Here is a 23,616-nt window from a genome sequence, read left to right as displayed (position 1 = left end):
TATGGGATCACAACTGCGGAGTGTAGCAGTAGGTTGGTGGGTGGAGACGGCTTCTCAGGCTCGAGTCCCAGGCGTCACTCCCAATCTTTAGCGGGGAGTTTGGGACTCTAGCATCACAGCCGTATGTAACAAAAAAGGGTTAAATGCAGAGCTATTGCATCATAGCCTAGGTTACTAATGACTAACTGAAAACAGGAGGTACGTTTGCAGATGTATAGATAGCGAATTGACACTTAGCCTCAGATATGCCAGGGATTTCCCCAAGAAGGAACAGTTCAGTGCAATCAATACAGTCTGTATCCAGACAAGCAGGTCCACAGGCTGATCAATAGGGGTCCTTCCCAGGCAGGGCTGAATGTCCCAGAGGCTTGGTATGGCTTGGTGCAGGCGTCAGGAGGCAGCAGGTGATCTGACTCCAATAGTAGAACGCCATGCTGCCTCAGCTGGGGCTTTAAATAGCCCAGGGATGGGGGAGGAGTCAGCCGCCAGAACGAACGGCTTCCGCGTTCCACTGTGGAACGCAAATCGGCCGTCCCAGCACTTGGAGAGACCCGAGCGGTCTGACCCCTCGGGACTCGTTACACCCTGTGGGCCAACTACAACCTATTCCCAATGGGGAACTTCCTTGGTCCCACCTAACCATGGACTTTATTGTTGACCTTCCTGTGTCTCGTGGTTATACAGTTACCCTCATAGTTGTTGACCGTTTTTCCAAGATTGTATACCATTTAAGAAGTTGCCCATGGCTCAGGAGCTTGCCATGGTGTTTGCCAGGGAGGTCTTCCATTTACACGGTATACCCAGGCCCAGATTTCCCACAAGGCCACCGAGGCCGGGCCTCGGGGCGGCAGAGCGCAGAGGGCAGCAGCGGTGACCTTGTGGGAAGTTGCGGGCTCCGGTGTAAGGTGTCCGCCGGCTGCAAACTACGGAGCCGGTGGGCGGAGCCTCGGGCCGCCCCGTCGTGATTGGACGGTAAAAAAAAATTGAAACTAGCCCCGCCCCAAGGCCAGGTTCCACAATACGTGCCCCCCCCCCCGCCATCTGGTTGCCATTTTCAATTGATGGGGAGGGGGGGTCGTATTGTGGAACCTGGCCTTGGGGTGGCAGGGGGAGTAAATCCGGCCCTGGGTATACCTAGGTATCAGGGTAGTCAGTTTGTCTCTAGGTTCTTGCAGGCATTTTGCACTCAGTTGGGAATTTGACTCTCCTTCTCCTCAGCCTATCATCTACAGTCCAATGGCGCCGCTGAGCGATCCAACCAAGCCCTGGAGAAATTCCTCTGCTGCTATGTCTCGGGCCATAATGACAATTGGGCTGTTTCCCTGGGCAGAGTTTGCTAGGAACAGTACTATCAACTTGTCCTGTCCTCCCAAATGTCATGGCTAACTACGGGTTTCAGACATCTGTGTTACCCGAATCTTTTACGCCTCAGAACAATTTGGCTTTGGAGGATCATCTTTGTGTGCTACGTTCCTCTTAGGTGCAGAATCAGAATTGCTTTTATGCCTCTATGCAGCGCCAAAAGCTACAGGCATCTACCGCCTCACTACTAGCATGCATATCTCCAATGTTTTCCATGTATCACGGCTGAAGCTACTAGTGTGTAATTGTTACACTGCCACTCCTCTTCGGCCTCGTCCCATTCCTGTTGGCGACCATGAGTATGAAATACGTAGCATCCTTGAGTCTCGTTGGTTCAGGGGTCAAGGTCTTATAATTTTTACACCCTTGTAATGAGTAAAATCCTTGGGCTAAACTAACCTTCATTGCAGAGGCGGCTCTCTAATTAGGCAAATTAGGCGGTCGCCTTAGGCCTCGCGGCCGCATAATTTGCCTAATACATTACAGGGCACCTTAGCGCTGCGGCTGCAATCAGGGCCGGACAGCCTGATTGTGCCTGATTGTGTTCAGCCTGATTGTGTTCTGCTCGGCCGACTCGCTGTGCCGATGCAGAGCGTCAGACCCTAGCCTGCCAAACTATGGATCAGCCTGCTCAGTCACCTCTTCCGTGTAGATTTCATTAAACGCGGTTCTCGCCTCAAAAAAGCTCGCTCCACCCGAGTTACAGAGCTCCTAACCTCTATTGCTACACTGGAAGGTGTGCACAAAACTACACGGCTGGACACCACCTATGTGGAACTGTTAAATGCCCGCCGGGAACAGTTATCCATTTTGGACTCTAGCTCACCTAATGCAAGAAACAGGGCATGTAAAATTAGATATGAATCCGCTATCAAATGTGGCTACACCCCCGGCCCCGGAGAGCCTTTATCCCTTTTATTCTAGCCCGCCAGTCATCTAAAATTCAATCCACCTCGGGCATTGCAGGTGAATTCCGCCGATACTACTCAGGATTATACAATCTCCCTGCTCCTACCCTGGCCCGACTAGCCGAAAATCTCCCTTACTCTTTAGCAGATTACATCGCGCAGACCGCTCTGCCGACCTTAGACCCTGGGGTGGTGCAGGCACTAGAATCCCCATTTTACCGAGGTAGATGCGGGCCCTGAAGACGGGTAAATTGCAGGCCCGGATGGCTACTCGCCCCGGTTTTATAAAGTGCTCTCTGAACTGGTATCCCCCATTTTCCCCATCCTTGCCGTCCCTCATTAACCCAGAACAGGTGGGATTTGTACCGGGGAGGGAGGCTAGGGAGAACACCACTAAAAGGGTTCAACTCATTTCTCACATTCATAAACAAAACATTAGAACATGTTTACTATCCATAGATGCAGAGAAGGCATTTGACCGAGTGTATTGGAGGTTCCTCCACCAGGCACTACTTCAAATAGGACTAGGACAATCCATAATTTCTAGGATCATGTCTCTATATTCCTCCCCCACGGCTAGGGTGATGGTGAATGGCTCGTTTTCTGAGCCGTTCCCCATCTCCAACGGCACTAGACAGGGCTGTCCTCTATCCCCGCTTCTCTATGTTATTGTGATGGAACACTTGGCACAGGCCATCCGCTTGAACCCTGATATACATGGGATCCCCACTCCCTCCTTTCACCACAAGATGTCCTTATTTGCGGATGACATACTTTTATATATCACCAGTCCCCAAATAGGTATCCCAGCGCTTCCTAAAGAATTCAGCAGATTTGGTAGGTACAGCAACTTCAAGGTTAATATGAGCAAGTCCACTGCATTAAACCTCACGCTAGCGCCCTCTACTGTCACAAATCTGCCCGTCAATTTCCCCTTCCAGTGGAGATCCCGGTCCCTCACCTATCTGGGCGTCTCCATCCCATGTAAATTATTGGATCTTTTCCAACTAAACTACTTACCCCTCCTTCGCTCCCTTCACCACACCTTTGATTCATATAGCAACATAAGGATCTCATGGTTCGGTAAAATAGACACCCTAAAGATGGAGACTCTCCAGAAACTACTATACCTCTTCCAGACTATACCCATAGGACCCCCGAAACACTTCTTTAGTACTCTGCGCTCTATGGTAAATCGTTTTGTGTGGCAGAGGGGCTACTCCCGGATCCGATATAAAACTTTATGCAGACACAAATCCCAGGGTGGGGTGAGCCTGCCTGACTTTGAGATGTACCATAGTGCCGCTCTCCTTTCCAGAATTGTGGATTGGTTCCCACCTCCCCTGTCGCAACCCAAACCATCGGTGTTAATTGAACAGGAACTTTGCCCAGTGGATCTCAGGGCTCTTATAGAACCCACCGTGCGCATCTGCAGTATCCCCACGTCCATCCCCTCTTACAATTGCAGCTGTGAAAACATGTAGGGATACTTACAAACCCGCTTGTCTTACCACTTTGCCTAGCCCTCTATCCCCTCTATTCGACAACTCTTTGTTCACTACGGGGGTTGCTATTTCCTCGATCGGCGGATATAAGAGGGGTGATTGGCCCACGGCTATGGACTTTGTACATGCCCCTACTGGCCATTTTGTGACGCCGGAGGCCACCGATGCGGATCTTCCAGTAAACTGGCTGTTGGACCTCCAGCTGTCTGGGTTTTGCTCAGAACCGCATACTTCTGGGCAGACGCACAGGCCGCTGACTGACTTTGAACGCTTACTTGTCTCTAAGGAGAGGACTCGCCACACGATGTCAGCCATTTATGGCATGTTGCGAGAGGCTCTTCATCAGGGGCCGTTGAGTTATAGAACTAAATGGTGTGCTGATCTGAACGGCGACCTTACGGACTGGTCCACCATCTATCATTACACTCACAAATCATCTGTCTCCTCATATGCCCAGGAAAAAAACTACAAAATCCTTACTAGGTGGTACAGAGACCCGGTCTCCTTACATCGGATCTTCCCTTCTTCTCCAGAGACCTGCTGGCGGTGCAATGAGGTAAAGGGGCACAAACCTCCATATATGGTGGATGTGTCCTATGATTTACTCGTTTTGGCAAAAAATATTGAAGATCTACAACCATTTACTGTATATGGGGATAACCTAGTACCCTCACCAGCTGTAGCATCTCTGTCACTCCTGCCGGGATCCCGGAAAACGAAAAAAACATGATACTTTTTTCCGCAGCTAGACAAGTGATTCCCTTACATTGGAAAAAATCTAGTACTCCGCCCTTTTCCCAATGGGTTAGCCACGTCAACGATATAATGCTTATGGAGGAACTAATGGCGACTGATGCTAATGCCTTTCCTAAGTTCATGTCCCAATGCAGTGTGTGGATTCACTTTTCCTCCTCCGCCGACCTACTCTCCTACCTCTAAAACACTACCCTGGCGGTGACTGGGACGCCTCAAATCACGATACACAACCTCAGTTCCAGAACAGTGACCCCCCTCCCCCCTAATCCCCTCCCTTCCCCTCTCTCTTTCTTCCGAATTTCTCTTCTCTATCAGTTCTTTTTTTTTTTTTTTTATAAATTATTTATTTATGATTTTTTCGAAGTAGTAGAAAGACAATCAGTACAAAAAATACAGATAAGAATCGTACGGATCATACATAAGGCATTTAAAAAAAAATACGCAAGGAATAGTCGGCTAACATGGGGTCGGTATTCAGCACCGGTAATCTCACGCCCTGTCAACGTTAAGTGGCGAAGTTTGCCCCTGCATACCATATACAGATCTGTGAGCACTAGGACCACAGTATGTCTATACTTAGAGTTAGGAATGATGTAATTAGAATGAGATAAGAAAAGAGAGGGGGAGAGAAGAGGAAAAGAGGGGTAGGAATAGTAGAAAGGGAAGGGGGGGGCAGGGAAGGGATCACAGATAAGTTCCGTCGAGCTTACAGAGGTTCCTATCAGGACTGGTATGTGGCCCATTCGTATGCCTCACCAACCCTGCCGGTATAAGAGGTCAGTATACGCATGCGAGCTCGCATCTCCACCCCAGTTAGGTCGAATGTCAGCCTGAAACGACCGTGTCTCGATCATCACACCCCCCCCAGTAGGGTTGCATATTCAGGAGATGTAGTGAATGCTGTCCAGTAGAACCAGGTGCGGTTAAACTGAGTAGTCCTGTGACTGGCAGAGGCTAAGAGATCCTCCATCCTGTAGATCTCCCCCACCTTCGCTAGCCATAGTGAGATCAGAGGTGCAGATGTGCGCTTCCAGTACAGTGGTATGCAAATTTTCACCGCACTGAGTAAGTGCACTAGGAGGGACCTCCTGTATCTGCGAAGTGGCATTGGAGCTAGATGCAGGAGGTATTCAGCCGGATCGGACCCCAAACTAACCCCTGTTAATGTGTGGCATATCTCCGCTACCTTACCCCAGAAGTCCCTGAGCTTAGGGCATGACCAAATTACATGAAGCAGTGATCCTTCCTGCGTCTGACAATGCCAACAGAGTGGTGAGCACTGTGGGAACATTTAATGGAGGGTTGTAGGGACTCTATACCATCTGGATAGGATTTTAAAACCCATTTCCTGGATATTGCTGGAGATAGGATCTTCCAGATGACACATAAAGCAACTATCAACTTGGTGTGGGGTGAAAGTTGTTCCCAGGTCCTTCCCCCATTTTGAAATATACACCGGCTGGGAGAGACCCGGTGGGTCACAGAGCAGTTGGTATGATACCGACAGTCCATGGCGGGTAGGGCCCTCCATTAGACAGCACTCCTCGAATGGCGTCAGCGGAGGCGTAGCCTGTGGGTCACCCCCCGCGTGAGTGAGGAAATGGCGTATCTGGAGTGCCTTCCAGAAAGTCATGGGGGGGGGGGGGTAGTGCACGTTTGAATTTCTCGAATGGGTAGGAATGCTGCACCTCCCCGAAAATGGAGTACCCGGAAACTGCCTGACCGTATTAAACAGCTGACCTCTTTGTCATGTGGTGAAATGGGTAGGTCTGGATGCCCAAGTACAGGGGTCATCAGGGATGGGTAGCTATCCGATTTACAGCAGGTCCTGCCTGTGTTGCAGATGGCCAGAGTGGGGCCAATAAGTGGGTGAGCTCGGAGGTGGCTCGTGCGTTTCTTCTCTAGCCAAGGCAATCCCCCCAGGGGAACCGGGGAGCACGTCTGTTCCATAGAAATCCATCTCTTACCAGACTCCCTTGGCACCAGTCTATCACCCTGGCCAAATGTACCGCCTTTTGGTAGTTCAGGGGATCCGGGAAACCTAAGCCCCCTCTGCGTTTAGGTCGAGACATCAGTAGTTGGCTCAGACAATGGCCCTTATGTGCCCATAGGTTTTGCCGAATTCACCTTTTACCTTCCTTAGAAAGCAGGTTGGAATGTGCACCGGTAGGGTTTGGAGGAGGTAGAGCAGTCTGGGTAGAACGTTCATTTTGAGGACGCTGTTCCGACCAAACCACGTAAATGTGTTCTTCGTCTAAAGCTGTAAACCCAGCTTCATTTTAATAAGGAATGGTGGAAAGTTGGCCGAGAAAATCTTCCCAAGGGAAGACGTCAGGTATATGCCCAGGTATTTAATGGTATTGCCCAGGTATTTCTGCCCAGGTATATGCCCAGGTATTTCTGGAACCACACCCAGGAGTGGTACCAGAGCCACATTGAGATCTCCCCCCAAAATGAGGGTACCTTCCATGAATGTAGACAATTCCGAAAGGCAGTGTTCCATGAACGCAATCTGATTGACGTTCGGGGCGTATACGTTCGCCAATGTGACTCTGGACCCCTCCAGGTCTCCCTTGACAAATAAATACCGGCCCTCCAGTGCCGAGCCAAAAGCCCATAGAGCTGCCCTATTTATAACCGTGCTCACACCCCTGGATCTAGAGTCGGGCGATGAGGCATGATAAGCGTGGGGGAATCTGTAGTTGGTCAGCTTCTGGGTCCGACCCGACTGAAAGTGAGTCTCCTGAAGAAACGCCACCTGCACCCTCCCCCTCCAAAGCTCACCCAGTACCTGAGAGCGTTTTTCTGGGATGTTCAATCCTTTCACATTCCAGGTGAGTATCCTCGTAGGTCGGCGTGGCCTAACCTGCTGGGGTGGGCATGCGTGGGATGCTGTAGCCATTGATCCCAATTCCCTGTGTAGGCTCTGGAATCCGCCGTTGAGCGACTCTACTGGAGTATCCGGTGGGGGAGAGAAAGGGAGGGGTGGGGGAGGGAAGAACAGTGTACCTGGAGCAGGCAGAAAAGGTGGGATGTAGGTAGAAAGATAAGAAGTGCAGAAGGACAGGGAGACTATCAGTTCTACTCTCTCTGTTTCCCTCCCTTTCTACAACTTTCCTAACATGTCAGGATGTTTAAAATGTTTGTTCGGAGAAGGTATTAAGCAGTGCTGACAAGGGCTACAATATCGGGACACGCAATCTCGCTTCCCACCAGAATTACACTGTGGCTATAGTCATAGTGGTGATGATCCTTCCTACATTGAATTATGCATAACCCAGAATGCCTTAGCTTTACATATTGTGTAACCAAATATAAGTCGCCCTAGACACCGACCCTTGAATGTCCATGCCAGACCGCCAATGTTCAATTCACATACTCATGTATCCTGATGTCTTGTTTGTACTTTTTATACCCTTTGTCACGTACCTTAGGGGAGTCTGAGATGTCGAGGACGGTCTCTCTCACTTCCCTGGTCTTGGGGCACCTGAATGGTTACAGGAGCACCGGGGCACAGAGGGGCAGGAGTGCCAGTAGTAGCTGAATCCGATGAGCAGGAGACAAGGATAGCAGGGTAGTCAGGACAGGCCGAGGTCATCAACGTGCAGGCAACGTGGTACCGAGGATGAGGCAGGAGGATGGTCTGAAACAAGCCGAGGGTCAATCACTGGAGAGAAGCAGAAAGGTCAAAGCCAAGCCGGGTCAAGATAACAGGAACACTTGAGGAGCAGGATACAGTAACACAGGGAAGCTGACGATCTGACAGCAAAGGAGGTTTGTTAGTCACAGCCTTATATAGCCCAGAGGGCGCCAAAAACTCAACAACACGTCGGCAAACGCGCGCGCTTACGCAGAGACGCTGCACCTGATACAACTCTATTAGCTGCACCATGCGCAAACGGCGGTGAAAGAATCCTGGCTCCGACTCTGGCTTTCTGACATTGCCCCCTTCCAATGGGCAGCCTCCGGATGCCTATCAGGGATCTCTTGTCAGGATGATTCCGGATAAAGGTATGCATCAGTCTCTTAGCATGAACAGCAGACTTCGGCTCCCATGTATTATCCTCAGGTCCATACCCCTTCCATTTAATCAAGAACTGAGTCACCCCTCTCCATTTCCTGCAATCCACAATAGATTCCACCTCATACTCCTGTTCGCCATCCATCATAAAAGGCTCCGGAACCGCAGGGGAACGATCACGGAATGAGTTGGCAACATCTTTCTTTAAGAGGGAGATGTGAAACACTGGATGGATTCCGTACGTAGCCGGGAGGGTCAGCTTGTAGGCCACAGAATTGATCTTACTTTCCACAGAAAAAGGACCGATAAACTTTGGACCCAATTTTTTAGGACAGGCCAGTTTCAGATTGGCTGTAGACAGCCAAACACGGTCCCCTGGATTCAGGTTCAGAGCTCCCCTCCAGCCTTTATCAAAGTATTTCTTGCTGTCACCACAGCCTTGGAAATAGCATCCTTTAATACGCGGTTGTTGACTCAGAGAAATTCCAGTGTATTCTGAACTGCCGGCAATGCGGAATCGGGCAAGGTAAGTGGAAGAAAGGCCGGGTGAAATCCATAATTGGAAAAGAAAGGAGATTGCTTGGACGAGGAGTGAACCGAATTATTATAAGCGAATTCCGCCATGGGAAGTAGCGAAGACCAATCCTCCTGGGAAAACGAGGAAAAACAATGCAGGTATTGCTCCAACGTCTGGTTTATCCTCTCAGTCTGTCCACTGGACTGTGGGTGATAAGAGAAAAACAAGCATAATTGAATTCCCAGTGCTTGACATAAGGCCCTCCAAAACCGAGAGGTAAATTGCACCCCTCTATCAGACACACGGGTGGCAGGGAGGCCATGAAGTCTCACAATATCCCGAATAAACATGCGTGCAGTTTCAACCACCACGAACACTCCCGTGTAGCCTTCTGAGGGGGGGGAAGTTCCACAATAAAGTCCATGGAGATGCCCTTCCATGGTCTATTAGGGACAGGTAATGACTGCATTAATCCCCAGGCCTTGGAGTGACTTCCTTTATTCCGTAGACACACTAAGCAAGAGTTTATATACTTGCGGCAATCAGTCCGTATGTTGGGGCACCAAAAATAACGCTGGACCAAATCCACAGTTTTATGAAGGCCAAAATGCCCTGCCAAAGGAGCGTCATAACAAGCCTTTAATATCTCCGTGCGAAGCCCGAGGTACAAAAATTCTCCCCTCATGCAACAACAGGCCATCCGCTTCAGATACATCCATATTGTAAGGGGCAGACTCCATAGAAGTCGCCTGTCGAATCCGAGAGATGAGATCCGGTTGGAGCAGCAGAAAATTGCCAGCCTGTAGGATCATATCTGGTTCAGTAGCGGGCTTGCAATCAGGAAATACACGAGACAACGCGTCGGGTTTAACGTTTTTGGAACCCAGGCAATAGGTAATGTGGAACTGGAATCTCGAAAAAAACAACGCCCATCTCGCCTGCCGGAAATTCAAACGTTTAGCTGACCTCAGGCATTCCAAGTTTTTATGGTCCGTAAATATCAAGATTGGTTGTGTAGCCCCTTCCAATAGATAGCACGACTCCTCCAGTGCAAGCTTGATAGCCAGTAACTCACGATCCCTCACATTATAATTCCTTTCCGCCGGGCTAAGTTTGCGAGAAAAGAAGGCAACAGGATGCAATAGTGACTTTGGACCTTGCCTCTGAGAGAGCACTGCACCAGCTGCGGTTTCCGATGCGTCCACCTCCAAGACGAATGGCAATGCGGGTTCAGGATGGGCGCAGACGTGAATAGCCCCTTCAGTTCTGAGAAGGCAATTTGAGCTGCATCCGTCCATTGAAAACGGCTGTGTTCTGGTCAGCTGCGTGATTGGAGCTATAATGGCCGAAATTTTTTTGATAAACTTTCTGTAAAAATTGTCAAAGCCCACAAAACGTTGCACCCCTTTCTTGTCCTTGGACGATGGCCATTCCAGAACTGCAGACACCTTTTGAGGGCCCATAGCAATACCTGCAGTCGAGATCACAAAGCCCAGGAATTGAATGGTCTGTCTCTCTATCTCACATTTCTCAATTTTTGCCAACAGTCCAAAAAGTCAAAGTCTAGCCAGGACCCCTCTTACATGCTGTCGATGCTGCATCAGAGAGGGAAAAAAAATAAGGCCATCATCCAGATACACTATCAAACATTGGTCAAGAAAGTCCTGGAAAATATCGTTTACCAGGTGCTGAAAAGTGGCAGGAGCATTGCAGAGACCGAGCGGCATGACCAAATATTCATAGTGACCAAAGCGAGTCCGAAATGCGGTCTTCCATTCGTCCCCTTCTCGGATTCTAACAAGGTTGTAAGCTCTTCTGAGATCCAGCTTGGTAAAGATTGTAGCAGAGCGCAATCTCTGGAACAGTTCCGGAATCAGAGGAAGAGGATACCGATTCTTTACTGTTATCTGATTTAATTCCCTGTAGTCTATGCAAGGGCGTAGCGTATGGTCCTTTTCTATGAAGAATATTCCCGCCCCCGCTGGGGAGGTAGATGGGCGGATGAACCCTTTCTTCAGATTTTCAGCGATGTAGGCCCTTAAAACTTCCACTTCAGGTTCTGATAAAGGATAAATACGTCCATAAGGAATTTTCGCCCCTGGCAGCAGTTCAATGGGACAGTCATAAGGGCGGTGTGGTGGTAGAATATCTGCTTTTTGCTTGCTGAGGACATCCAGAAAGTCATGATACTGGGGAGGAACAGATTGCAACAATTCCGGGCAGATCTCATGCTGACTCAATGCAATACATGGTGCAGGAGTTGGCCAGAGGCAGTTCTGCATACAGTAGGAAGATCGAAACTTTATTCCACCTGTCTCCCAGTTATATATAGGGTTATGGGCCTTTAGCCCAGGATAGGCCCAGGATAATGGAAAATAGGAGGGAGGAGATCACATCCAGACGAAGGAGTTCAGAATGTCCAGAATCCAGGATAACTGGAATGAGAGCTGTTTCTTGGGTAACTGGAACAGAACTGATATTAGACCCATCTGCCAGATGAATGGTGAGACTCTTGGAACCAGGCTGTAGTGGTAGGTGATGCATCTGAGCGAACTGCTGATCCACAAAGCAACTGCAGGCCCCTGAATCAATTACGGCCTGAGATTTGACTTCCCCTTCCAATAGCTGCAAGGAAACAGGAACAATAATGTGAGAAGTCCGATCGAGCATCTTGGCATCAAAAACTTGCGCAATAGAAGCTCCACACTTACGGGTCTTGTTGGGGCAGGCTCGTACATAATGCCCAGATTAACCACAGTGCAGGCATCCAGGAAGTCTGGTGGCGGCGGTTCTTTTCTTCCAGCGACAACGAGCCCCGGATGACACCCAGTAGCATAGGTTCTGGGGGTTCCCCGGGATAGACATGGGCAGCATTGTCTGAATGGAGCACAGCAGGACTAGAAACCAATGGAATTCTGGGCAACATCCATGTAGGCCGGACTTGACTGTTTTTTTCTGTCCTGCGTTCTCTCAGTCTTCTGTCAACCTGAATTGACAGTCGGATCAGATTTTCCATACTGTCAGGCGTCCCAATACGTGCTAATTCATCTTTAATGGCATTAGAAAGGCCGAAACGGTACTGACAACGCAGGGCAGCGTCATTCCAATCCGTGCCCATACTCCATCTATGAAATTCCACCACATACTCCTCCACAGGTCATCTGCCTTGCTCGAGCGAATGCAAAGTAATTTCTGCTGTGGTAGCACGATGTGGATCGTCATACATCAATGCCATGCCGCCAAAGGAGGAACCGACTGAATCCAAGAGGGAACTTTCCTGTTCGAGGAGACGATGTGCCCAGGCTTGAGGTTCCCCCGTTAATAAGGAGATGATGAACCCCACCTTAGTGGTTTAGGAAGAAAAAGTAAGGGGTTGCAACAGGAATTATAATCTGCATGCGTTTTGGAATGCACGGAATTTGCTTCGGTAACCGGTGAAACGTTCCAGTAAGGGGACCCGTGGTTCAGGAGATGGAAATTGAATGGCTGAGTCAGTAGTGGGACTTGCTGCAACTGGTAGAACAGCAGGGGGTGGTGCAGGTCCGAGGGCCGTGCTGTTTGCCAAGGATTCCAGTCACCCTTCCAGTTGACCATAGCCCTCCTGAAGTCCTTTAACCGCCTGGGTCAGGGCTACCATTTGCTGACACAGTTTTTTCAAGATGGAGGCCCCCTTATCAGACTCCATTGTGGCTGTCAGATACTGTCACGTACCTTAGGGGAGTCTAAGATGTCGAGGGCGGCCTCTCTCACTTCACTGGTCTTGGGGCACCTGAATGGGTACAGGAGCACCGGGGCACAGAGGGGCAGGAGTGCCAGTAGTAGCTGAATCCGATGAACAGCAGCAGCAGACAAGGATAGCAGGGTAGTCAGGATAGGCCGAAGTCATCAACGTGCAGGCAACGTGGTACAGAGGATGAGGCAGGAGGATGGTCTGGAACAAGCCGAGGGTCAATCACTGGAGAGAAGCAGAAAGGTCAAAGCCAAGCCGGGTCAAGATAACAGGAACACTTCAGGAGCAGGATACAGGAACACAGGGAAGTTGACGATCTGACAGCAAAGGAGGTTTGTTAGTTACAGCCTTATATAGCCCAGAGGGCGCCAAAAACTCAAACACGTCGGCGCACGTGCACGCAAACGCGCGTGAGACGTGCACGCTTACGCAGAGATGCTGCACCTGATACAACTCTATTAGCTGCACCATGCGCAAACGGCAGTGAAAGAATCCTGGCTCCGACTCTGGCTTCCTGACCCTTCTTGAGATTCAATACTGAATGTTATGAAACCTGTTTAAAAAATGCTAATAAAAACTGATTCAACACTAATGCTGCCTGCGTACAGCAGCGTTAAGGACTTTTGTCACCTCCGATGTAAAGTGACAGCATGAGAATCTAAACCTGTCACTTTACTTTGGAGGTGGCAGGAGTCCTTAACACTGCTGTACACAGGCAGCATTTGGATAAGCATTACAGTGTATAAAACTGGCGCTTTAAATTTTTTTAAAACTGGAGCCAGCTCTTTAAACATGTGCCGCAGTTCATAAGAATGCTGCCGAGGTCCCCAGCAAGCACGGGACTTCAACAGCCTTCCTGTGAACTGCAGTGCCAATTTACAGCGCCAGACGCACATGTTCTCCTTCCTGAAACATTGCCACCCACACCTGCCCACGAGACCCTGCACAGCTGTCCTGAGACCCTGCATGGCCTCCTGAGGACTTCCCCGCACGGCCTCCTGGGAATACACACAGACCACCTGAGATCCAGCACAGCCTCCTAAGACCCTGTACAGTCACCTGAGACTCCGCACAGCCTGCTGAGACCCTGTAGAGCCATCAATTTTCCATTATGGGCATGACTGGGGCCTAATTTTTAAGTTTCGCCTAAGGCCTCGCAAAGTCTAGAGCCGCCTCTGCTTCATTGTAACCAGTTATTGCATGAGTTTGAGCTGTGACATACTGTATCCTTGTACCAGGTCCACTGGAAAGGCTACAGTCCAGAAGAGCGTTCTTGGGTTTCTTCCTCTGAGCCTTCCATGCTCACTGTTCCCATGAGTCTTTTGTCCTCCCACCGGGGAGGGGTCATTAGGGGAAAGGTACTGTCAGGGTTTCTTACCCTTTCTTGTCCAGTTGATCTGCAGCCTGTTTTCTTTTGCAGTGTCTCTGACACTGTTCATTCCTCTTTGGCACCCTCTTATGACCAAACATGTAAACATCACCATTCTGCAACCCATGACAAACTCATGGCAACTTCCTGTCTTAGAGTGTTGATGCAACAGCAGTTCACTATTTAATCCTCAGCTTGTCCATTTGTCTGTGTATAGATCTACCAAGTGCTTTGCTGTTGTTTCAGTTCTCTGTGTTTGACCTTGGTTCTGGCTGACTGATCTCCTGGTTCCTGACTTCGGCTATTGTTTCCGTTCATCCTGCTCTCAGTCTTCCCTAACCTGGTTCGGCTGACTACCCGCTTTGGCATCTGACCTCTGGCTTGGCATCGATGACGTCCTGGATTTTTTCCATTGTTTTTTTTTCCATTTTTGTTTATTGTTATTTTCAATAAACTCCTTTTATTTTTAACCTGCACTTTAAGTTTCTGCCTGGTTTCTTGGTTCCCTAACAAAAGGTTGAATTGGATGGGCCTGTGTCTTTATTCTACCTTAACAACTATGAATTTAGACTGGAAAGTATTCTATCAATGCCTTCAGCTGCGGTACACATTTCAGGCACTGAATAATATGCTTAACATATCCATCTCTAATATGGATGTCCCGATACATAGCGCCGAAGCATGCGCTATTTTTATTTCTTAGCTTACCGGGTGTGACAGACTCACCTTCCGACGCTCCAGCGTTGGACCCAGCAACCGCGCACGTACGGCGCTTCATGCAGCTCCTCCCCCGGCTCGATAGCCATTCAATTTAAGTACGGCGTGGTTGATTGCTCGGCGTTCCACTAATACCTAGTGAATGCCGAGCGATCCCCCACTGCGGCATTCAGAACCTCTTCCGCTCAGACGCCGTGACAGGTCACCCCTGGAGAGACTGCTGCTTCTACCACCAGTGCTGCCAGCCACATTCAACTGCCCTTCTTCAGCGTAGCAGCCCAGCTACCTGAGAGATCTAGAGAGCTCTCCAGAACCGCAAGTAGATCTTGTTTATATGGACTGATTTTAGCTTAAATTCGGACTCCTCTCAGAATTAAAAGTAAATGAGACGTGGATCATAGCACTATTGTAGGTGAGATGTACTTCAATCTGTCCTGTTAAAATCCCTGCCTCCCTCTCACAGACTGACACAACTCTTTATTTTACACAGAGTGTACCCCATCCCTGAATTTCTGTATAGGATTGACCATCATCCTAACTCCTGCTGCCACAAATGTGCTCAATCCCAAGGGAATTTGATGTGGTGACATCCCAAGCTAAAGAGATACTGGGCTGGTGTTATTACATCATGTAATAATGTCCTGGGTAGCAATCTGGGGACCAGTCCTCTTACCTGTATCCTGGGACACTAACTCCCACCAAGAGGAATATACAACCCTGGCAGTTTCAAGATCACTATTTATTGCTTGCAGTTGGCCTGTGAGTGGGTCTCTGCAACTCGTCCCTCTGTAGAGGAATAGCTATGAGAACTTAATAGATGCATCTTATTTGAGAAACACACCTACTTCCTTTTAAAAGACCTGAGCAAATGTCACCAAATCTAGTTCTGTTTGAGTGTGTTGGATCATGGTGCTGGTCTTATGATTTTTACCCTTGTTGTAATGAGTGAAATCCTTTTTATTACCTATTCACATTTGTTTTGAAAAATAGAGCCTCCCAGCGACCTTTCTATGTAACTGCAATAGCAATGCCATTACTCTCAACATAAAGTTTGCCTAAATCAAGGATAGCAGAAGAGCTGTCAACATAGTTTACATACTACAAGGGACTAATGGATATAAGTTGTCAGCAAGCAGCGGAGGGAATTAACTTTTAACTTAAAATTTTTCGCCAAACTACTCTGTTCTTAGTAGCTCACTGGTCTTTTTTTAGCATATTAAATCTTCAGCGATAAATGCAAATTCTAAGCCCTCCTATCTCTTCCTACACAATATTATGTCTAATACATATTACACTGCAGTATAGAATGCCACAACCACTAGGGGCAGTGTTTAGCTGCCCTGCCCAATATAATTTGTAGGCTCAAATAGGCAAATTTCTAGCACACCACTTCTGCTGCTCCACTTTGAGATACTTTGATTATGGCATTATTGGGGGGTGCCACTGCTGGAGCTATTGAAAATTGGAATCTATGATACTGTTTTGATGCCTTTACTGCCTCCAGAAAGAACAACCAACATGTGGCTTTGTGATAAGGTGATGAGATCGTTAAATAACAATGTGATTTGCTGAGACTTGCTTCATGGGAGTGTTCCAGGGACAAAGAAAAAGGCCATGACGTGTGAAAGAGAGAGAGAATGACCATGGTAGCTGGATGACTGAGACTACAACTTTTTTCCCTACTTCCCCTTCCACATTCCCTTTCCATTTCCCTTAATGCTAACTAGAATTTGTGTATATCCCCGTTTGTAAATAAACCCAACCCTTATTTAAGATTTAGTTGTCTGTCATTAAATCAAGGAACCCCAAACAGAGCACATTCTACAGCCACCACTACTAATGCCCAAATATAATGCTGCCTGCAGTGATGGCTACCCCTAACTTCCAGGGCCACTTCTGTTCCCACCTCTTATGTGCAATTGAATTATATCAGTGCACTCTGTGCCACTGGGGAGCTGGGAAGGACATGTTTCCTGGTGGGGTGATAGGCATGAGATACAGTGTATGTCAGAATGAGCCAGAGACCCACACACAGCAAATTATGAGGTGCTGGACTGAGGTCTGAATCTGATACTGAGGTAATTTCGGTTTTCAACCTGTTCTCCTCCCTGTACTTAATATAGAAAACCATTTCACTGTGATATTTCTCTTAATCTCTTGTCTTGTGTACTGATTATCAGCAATATTAGTGCTTTTATGTACACATTCACATTCAACTTTGATTTAGCTGACTTTACTTTTCTTGGCTTGGCATGGGACTAAAATAATTGTATGAGCTTGATGACCAAGGCTTCTACAAATAAAGCAAGTTAGCATGCGTATTTTGGAGGCCTTTACAGCGCGGGCTGTCTCCGCCCCCACACCGCTCTGCCGCACTGTGATAGGCAGCCGAGCGGTGTGGGAGGAGAGACACCGGCCGCTCACAGCACTCTCCTCACGCAGTGCTCGGCAGCCTGGGGAGTTTCTTTTCTCCCCGCTGGGACACAGAGCAGCGCCCATCGGGGAGGAAAGAAACCAGGGATGCGCCGATGTATTGGCAGGAAAATGGCACTTTCGGCATTTAGCCAAAAGTGCCATTTTCAGGCCGATATGTTTCGGCGGCCGATATATCAGTGCATCCCTAGTCTTTACAGTACTGATTTTCTCTTTGTGATTGTATTTCTAGTAGTCTTAGTACGGTACTGATTCTCTATCTGCAGGCATGTTTTTGGTAGTTTCAGTAGAATACTGATTCCCTCTCTCTGCGGAAATTTTTCTAGGAATGTTGGTATGTTACGGGTTTTAACTCTGAGGAAACATTTCTGGCAACATCGGTACAGCACTGATTGTCTATGGAGATATTTCTGGTGTGAAGTCAGCACTATAATGATCCTGTCTCCTGATCCTGCAAACATGCTCCTTGTTCCGTCAGTACAAATGAATTTGTGTTGGGGAGGAGTTTGTGGTGGGGGGGGGGGGGGGGGGGTTCCAGATCAGCTGCCGCGGAAGGGATCCCTAAGGTCCCTAGCCCATGGGAAAAACAAGTATAAATCAAGGCTTGGCCACAGAAAGCAAGTGCTGAATGAGGTGGTGTCGAAGGTAGTAAAAAAAACAAAAAAAACAATAGCTGTATTTGTAGTTGCAGAATTAACAAACATCACACTATTTTATATAGTTACATCATTGATAATGCTCCTACACATAATTAACCTGTTTTTTGTTTCAGAACTACAAATCTCAGCTGTCCTATATTTTTTTTAATGAAAACATGTTGGGAGTTTTTTATATATTACAGCTTGTCAGTCCTTAGATGTGGTGGCTGCATTCGGTTTCTTTTTTTTCAATATTGTTTTTTTTAAACTTTATTTTCACCTGGTGTTTCTGCAAGTAACACACTTCCTGTCCTAGGGTGACAACACTCACTTACCCTAGCGTATCACGACAACAAAAACAGGAAATGATCACTGAAACCCCCTATTCTTCTCCATAACATAGAAGGGAGGGGTTCGGTAATCCTCATAACAATGTAACTAATTTAAGTGCGCACAGGCAGTTATCAGCTGACAAGTTTTCTGGCAATCTTAACAGGTATTTTTTTTTAACTTACTAAAGAGAAATAACAACACTTTCAATGGTATACTTATTGGACCAAAAGTGAACAAATCGGATACGTTTTCAGGGTTTACATACCCTTGGATTTTAGAGTAAGGGCAACAAAATTGTCATTGAATACACAGCTGAACAAATGCTGCTTACTTCGCAAGACTGTTGAATGTTGCAGTTTAGGGTGAGTGTCAATAGTAGCCTCTGCAACCTTTAATTATACAGTAATGGATCTGTTTTATCTTCACAGACTCCCTCATGGAGTTTACTCCCTCCTACCACCAAGCCCCATACCAGCCATGTGACCAGGTTTGGCTATAATTATGGCACAGACTGAGCAGATTATTTGCTTCTTAAAATATTTATACTATTATACCATTATACTATTAGAATAATACATAGTCAACCACATAAATAAATTACATACATATAAGAACATTAGAAGTTAGCCCTTGAAATCCAACACAAATGGCAAATTATACTTTAACAAAAAACTGACAATAGATCTAGTTTTGAGGAAAACACTGCGTAAAGTCTTACTTTTCAAACTTGACAGGTAATTGTATTGCATCAACATGCTCTTCAATATTATCACTAGCATCTAGAGTCCCTTGACTTATGATATTTAGGGTTTCTTTCCTGGCCTCTTGAGATAACGTGAAGCTTTCATAAAATGTAGTCATTCCAAATATTTCACTGCATTTGGGAAAAAGAACATATGTATGTTGTCAATCATATATGGAGGTCTCAATCAAAGTACTTATACTAAGACTCAAATATGATACACCCTTTATATCCAATAATGTTTCTGGTACTAATTTTGCAACAATCTGGATATTAAAGATCATCTCAACAATCTCTGCTGACAGTTAACAGCTGTCCTGACATGTAGTGGATAAGCATAATGAGTGAAAACATAATGAGGTCATGATTTCTCCTACCAGAACAATCAGAAGCAATATGGGTCTGTTTATTTGGACGCGCATTGCCTGTGTTTGAATATTATTGCTTGGCTGCCACTATGCTTTGGAGCTTCAGAGAAAGCAAAGATTTTAGAACTATATGCAGCCTTTTGGCTGCATATAGCATGGGTCCAGGCCTATAATAAAAATATTTAATGGGAGGTTGGTTTGGGTCCTATTGAAATGGGATCTGGGGAGAGATTGTGGCAAGCCCCTGGTTAGTCTTCCTGAAATCTATAGACAAGCTCCTCTACCTATTTATACTTCATTGCACTTATCTAATACCAGGCTAGATACAAACCGTCATATAACCTGCTATGTCCCAAATGTCAAGGTGCTCCTGGCCCTTTTCTAAAAATCTGCTTTGGCCCTGCCCACAATTACAAGCTTTCTAGAAGCACACTTGTTGCTGGGCTCTCTTGAGTGTTTAGAGTTAAATACATATTTGCATACATTCTTGTATGAGGTGCTGCTAACTGAATATAATACCCAGGGTGTCGATTCAAGTTGTGGTGTCTACTGTAGAGCAAATGGAAAAACCATTTACTTGTCAGTTAGATGAACCAACTGCCCAATCATAAATGGTGTTCCCTAAGTGCAGACTAATAAAATTGTATTCTATTTTCTATATGCCGTGCAGCAGGTGGGCCTTTAGAGAGCCAGGAGAAGTCTTTACCAGGGATTATGTATAACCCAGATTCCTGTCCTACACCTTCTGGGACTTCCAGTCAGCCCCAGATTTTACACCTTGCCCTCAATGGCAATTTAGTGCAGGTGAGGCAAACAGACTGAGGAGCAGACAGTCTGTATGCTGGAGCTAAAGGTTGGTAGCCTACCGCAAGGTTTGTGCAGGTTCATAGTTTGTAATGTGTTTGTGTGTAGAATTCCCGAATGACAGAAATAGTGAATGCAAACAATTATGTATTTCCGATAACGAAAATTTCGGATGCATCCGAATTTCTTTCCCCATTAAGTTTTATTGTGTAAAGCATTAACTTAAAAAAAAAAAAAAACAATGCAAATTTTCGTTAGCGGTAGTATGTACGAATAGCAAAGTGACATTAGACAGTCAGCAGAAGGGAAAAAAAAAGAAAAAAAGTGTGAGGTCCCCAATTGATCTCAGACCCTTTAGAAATGTTTGGAGGGACACACCCCCCCTCCCCCCAAGTTAAAAAAAAAAGTGCATGGGATTCCCCCCAAAAGTTATTTTTTTGGGGAAAAAAAGGGGGGTAAAAAACGTGGGGTCCCCCTTAAAATTCCTACCAGACCCTTGATCCGACCAGAGTTTTGGCAGGAAAGGGGGGGGATGATCGGATGCCCCACGCGTCATACCAGGCCACGTGCCCTCGGCATTATTTGTACCCCTACTCATTCACTAAAGGGTTAAAAGTAAATGAATAAACACACCACACATTTTTGACAATTCCTTTATTTTATTTTATTTTTTTAGAATTTGAAAGCACTAGATTTTATTTGCAATTACAAGCCACAACATGTCTCATTAACTTTGTTTAATGGTCTCAAAATTTGGTGACAGGTTTTTGGTCAAGTTGTTCCCACTTAAAAATTACTGATTTAAAACACTAATAACTTAAAACTGCCACAAACAATAGTCCACAAAATATTCCTTTCCTTCTGAAGCTTTTACGATGCATTGTTATCATTAACCAGTCTTTTACTATTAAACTTAAATGGCCAATTGAGACAAACAGTTCTGAGACCGATCTTCCACAGCTGGTTAAGACTGAGGTGGTGCTGGATTGAATTAATTTGGTTTTCTGGGCCTTCTGAGCAGACTTTGTAACTTTGCCAGTACTGGCTGCCTTCTTTTCGACGGCCTTGATGACACCAACGGCAACAGTCTATCTCATGTCACGCACAGCGAAGCGACCAAGAGGAGGATAGTCAGAGAAGCTCTCCACACACATGGGCTTGCCAGGGACCATTTCAACGATGGCAGCATCACCAGACTTCAGAGACTTGGGGTTTTCTTCCAGTTTCTTACCAGAACGATGGTCGATCTTCTCCTTGAGCTCAGCAAACTTGCAGGCAATGTGAGCAGTGTGGCAATCCAGCACAGGTGCATATCCTGCACTGATCTGTCCTGGGTGGTTCAGGATAATGACCTGTGCAGTGAATCCACCAGCTTTCAATGGTGGGTCGTTCTTGCCGTCACCAGCAACGTTACCACGACGGATATCCTTCACGGAAACGTTCTTTACGTTGAAACCAACGTTGTCACCGGGCATAGCCTCAGTCAAAGCTTCATGGTGCATTTCCACAGACTTAACTTCAGTTGTTACATTGACTGGAGCAAAGGTAACCACCATACCTGGCTTGAGGATACCAGTTTCAACACGACCGACTGGTACTGTACCAATACCACCAATCTTGTAGACATCCTGCAGAGGCAGACGAAGAGGCTTGTCGGTAGGGCGGCTGGGTGGCAGAATGCTGTCAAGAGCTTCAAGCAGAGTGGTTCCACTGCCTTTTCCCTCTTTGCGGGTGATGGCCCATCCCTTGAACCATGGCATGTTGGCACTGGGTTCAAGCATGTTGTCACCATTCCATCCAGAGATGGGCACAAAGGCAACTGTGTCTGGGTTGTAACCAATTTTCTTGATGTAGGTGCTGACTTCCTTTACAATTTCCTTGTATCTCTTCTGGCTGTATGGTGGCTCAGTGGAATCCATTTTGTTAACTCCAACAATAAGCTGCTTCACACCCAAAGTGTAGGCCAGAAGAGCATGCTCACGAGTTTGTCCATTCTTTGAGATACCAGCTTCAAACTCACCAACACCAGCAGCAACAATAAGCACAGCGCAGTCAGCCTGAGAAGTACCAGTGATCATGTTCTTGATGAAGTCTCTGTGACCAGGGGCATCAATAATTGTGACATAGTATCTGCTGGTCTCAAATTTCCACAGGGAGATGTCGATTGTGATACCACGTTCACGCTCAGCCTTTAGTTTGTCCAAGACCAAAGCATATTTGAAGGAGCCCTTTCCCATCTCAGCGGCTTCCTTCTCAAATTTTTCGATGGTACGCTTGTCGATACCGCCACATTTGTAGATGAGATGTCCAGTTGTGGTGGACTTGCCAGAATCTACGCGTCCTACGAATTCCTTTATTTTAAAAAAATGGATCCAGCGTTAATCACGATAAACGACGCCCGCCGGAAAAAAAAAAAAGTCCCGTTGCACACCGACCTGTTCAAACCTGATGAAGACTCGCCGCAAAATGACATCTCTGGCCCGATTGTAAACAAATGGGCGGAGCAAGCCATGACGTCACGGGGCTCGTTCAGCCCATTTGACATTCTGAGCTGTCAAATAACACAATAACATTCGTAGCATGGGGGATTGGGGGAAAAGCATAGCTTTCCCCTCAACTCCTCTTAGTTGGCATTTTACACTGTCCTTTATTCCCCACTGTCTACCAGGAGGCTGCTGCCTTTAGGTTTTGGAAACATCAAGTGTGGAGCTCAGCTATAAGGAAAGATTAGTTGAACTAAATTTGTTCTCTGTTGAGAAGAGGCCAGGGGGGACATGATCACCATGTATAAATACATAAATGGTTCATATAGTGAGCTTGGTGCCAAACTATTCACTTTAAGGTTACAGCAAAGGACAAGGGGGCACTCTTTGCGTCTAGAGGAAAAGAGGTTTAACTTTTGCATATGAAAAGGCATCTTCACAGTTAGAACTGTGAAAATGTGGAATAAACTCTCTCAGGAGCTAGCTCTAGCTAGCTCAGTTACCTGTTTAAAAAAAAATCTGGATGCATTCCTAAATGCACAGAATATTACTAGACATTCATTTTTTTACAAGTAAAATAAACACCAATGTTAGGATCCAGAGCGCCTCCAGGTGGTGCTGGAGCTAAGCCCTGCAGTTCTTGTGCTCACCTGCAGGTGTCTTCAGGCAGCCAGGAACTGTTAGGTACCAGACCACCACTGGGTGGTGCTGGAACGTGCAGCTCCAGCGCTTACCTGCGGGTGTCTCCCAGCTGCCAGCATTTAGCATTACCTGGGAGGCTATTTAAACCCTCCCTGCAGTCAGGACGATGGCTCAGTATCATGTTATTATTTCCTGTGTATCCTGAGCCCTGTTACCCGTTTGCAGTCCTGAGCCCTGTTGCCCGTTTGCAGTCCTGAGCCCTGTTGCCCGTTTGCGCTCCTGGCCCCC

The 23,616-nt window shown here is 47.0% G+C and overlaps 1 protein-coding gene across 1 annotated transcript in view; it reads right to left on the bottom strand.

The window, feature by feature from the left end:
• Positions 1–20,927: 20,927 nt before the first annotated feature.
• The window catches only part of LOC108802058 (elongation factor 1-alpha, somatic form-like), a 13,764-nt gene continuing 11,075 nt past the window's right edge, over positions 20,928–23,616 (bottom strand). Inside the window, exon 2 of the mRNA XM_018573947.1 lies at positions 20,928–22,544. Coding sequence (XP_018429449.1) covers positions 21,292–22,440 — 1,149 coding nt within the window. The 5' untranslated portion in view covers positions 22,441–22,544 and the 3' untranslated portion in view covers positions 20,928–21,291. The remainder of the gene's footprint in view (positions 22,545–23,616) is intronic.

Source organism: Nanorana parkeri, unplaced genomic scaffold (assembly GCF_000935625.1).
Source record: "Nanorana parkeri isolate BGI_ZX_2015 unplaced genomic scaffold, ASM93562v1 scaffold2634, whole genome shotgun sequence".
NCBI lineage: Eukaryota > Metazoa > Chordata > Amphibia > Anura > Dicroglossidae > Nanorana > Nanorana parkeri.
The sequence above is the reverse complement of the archived record's forward strand: the minus strand, read 5'-3'. Positions and strand labels throughout refer to the sequence as shown.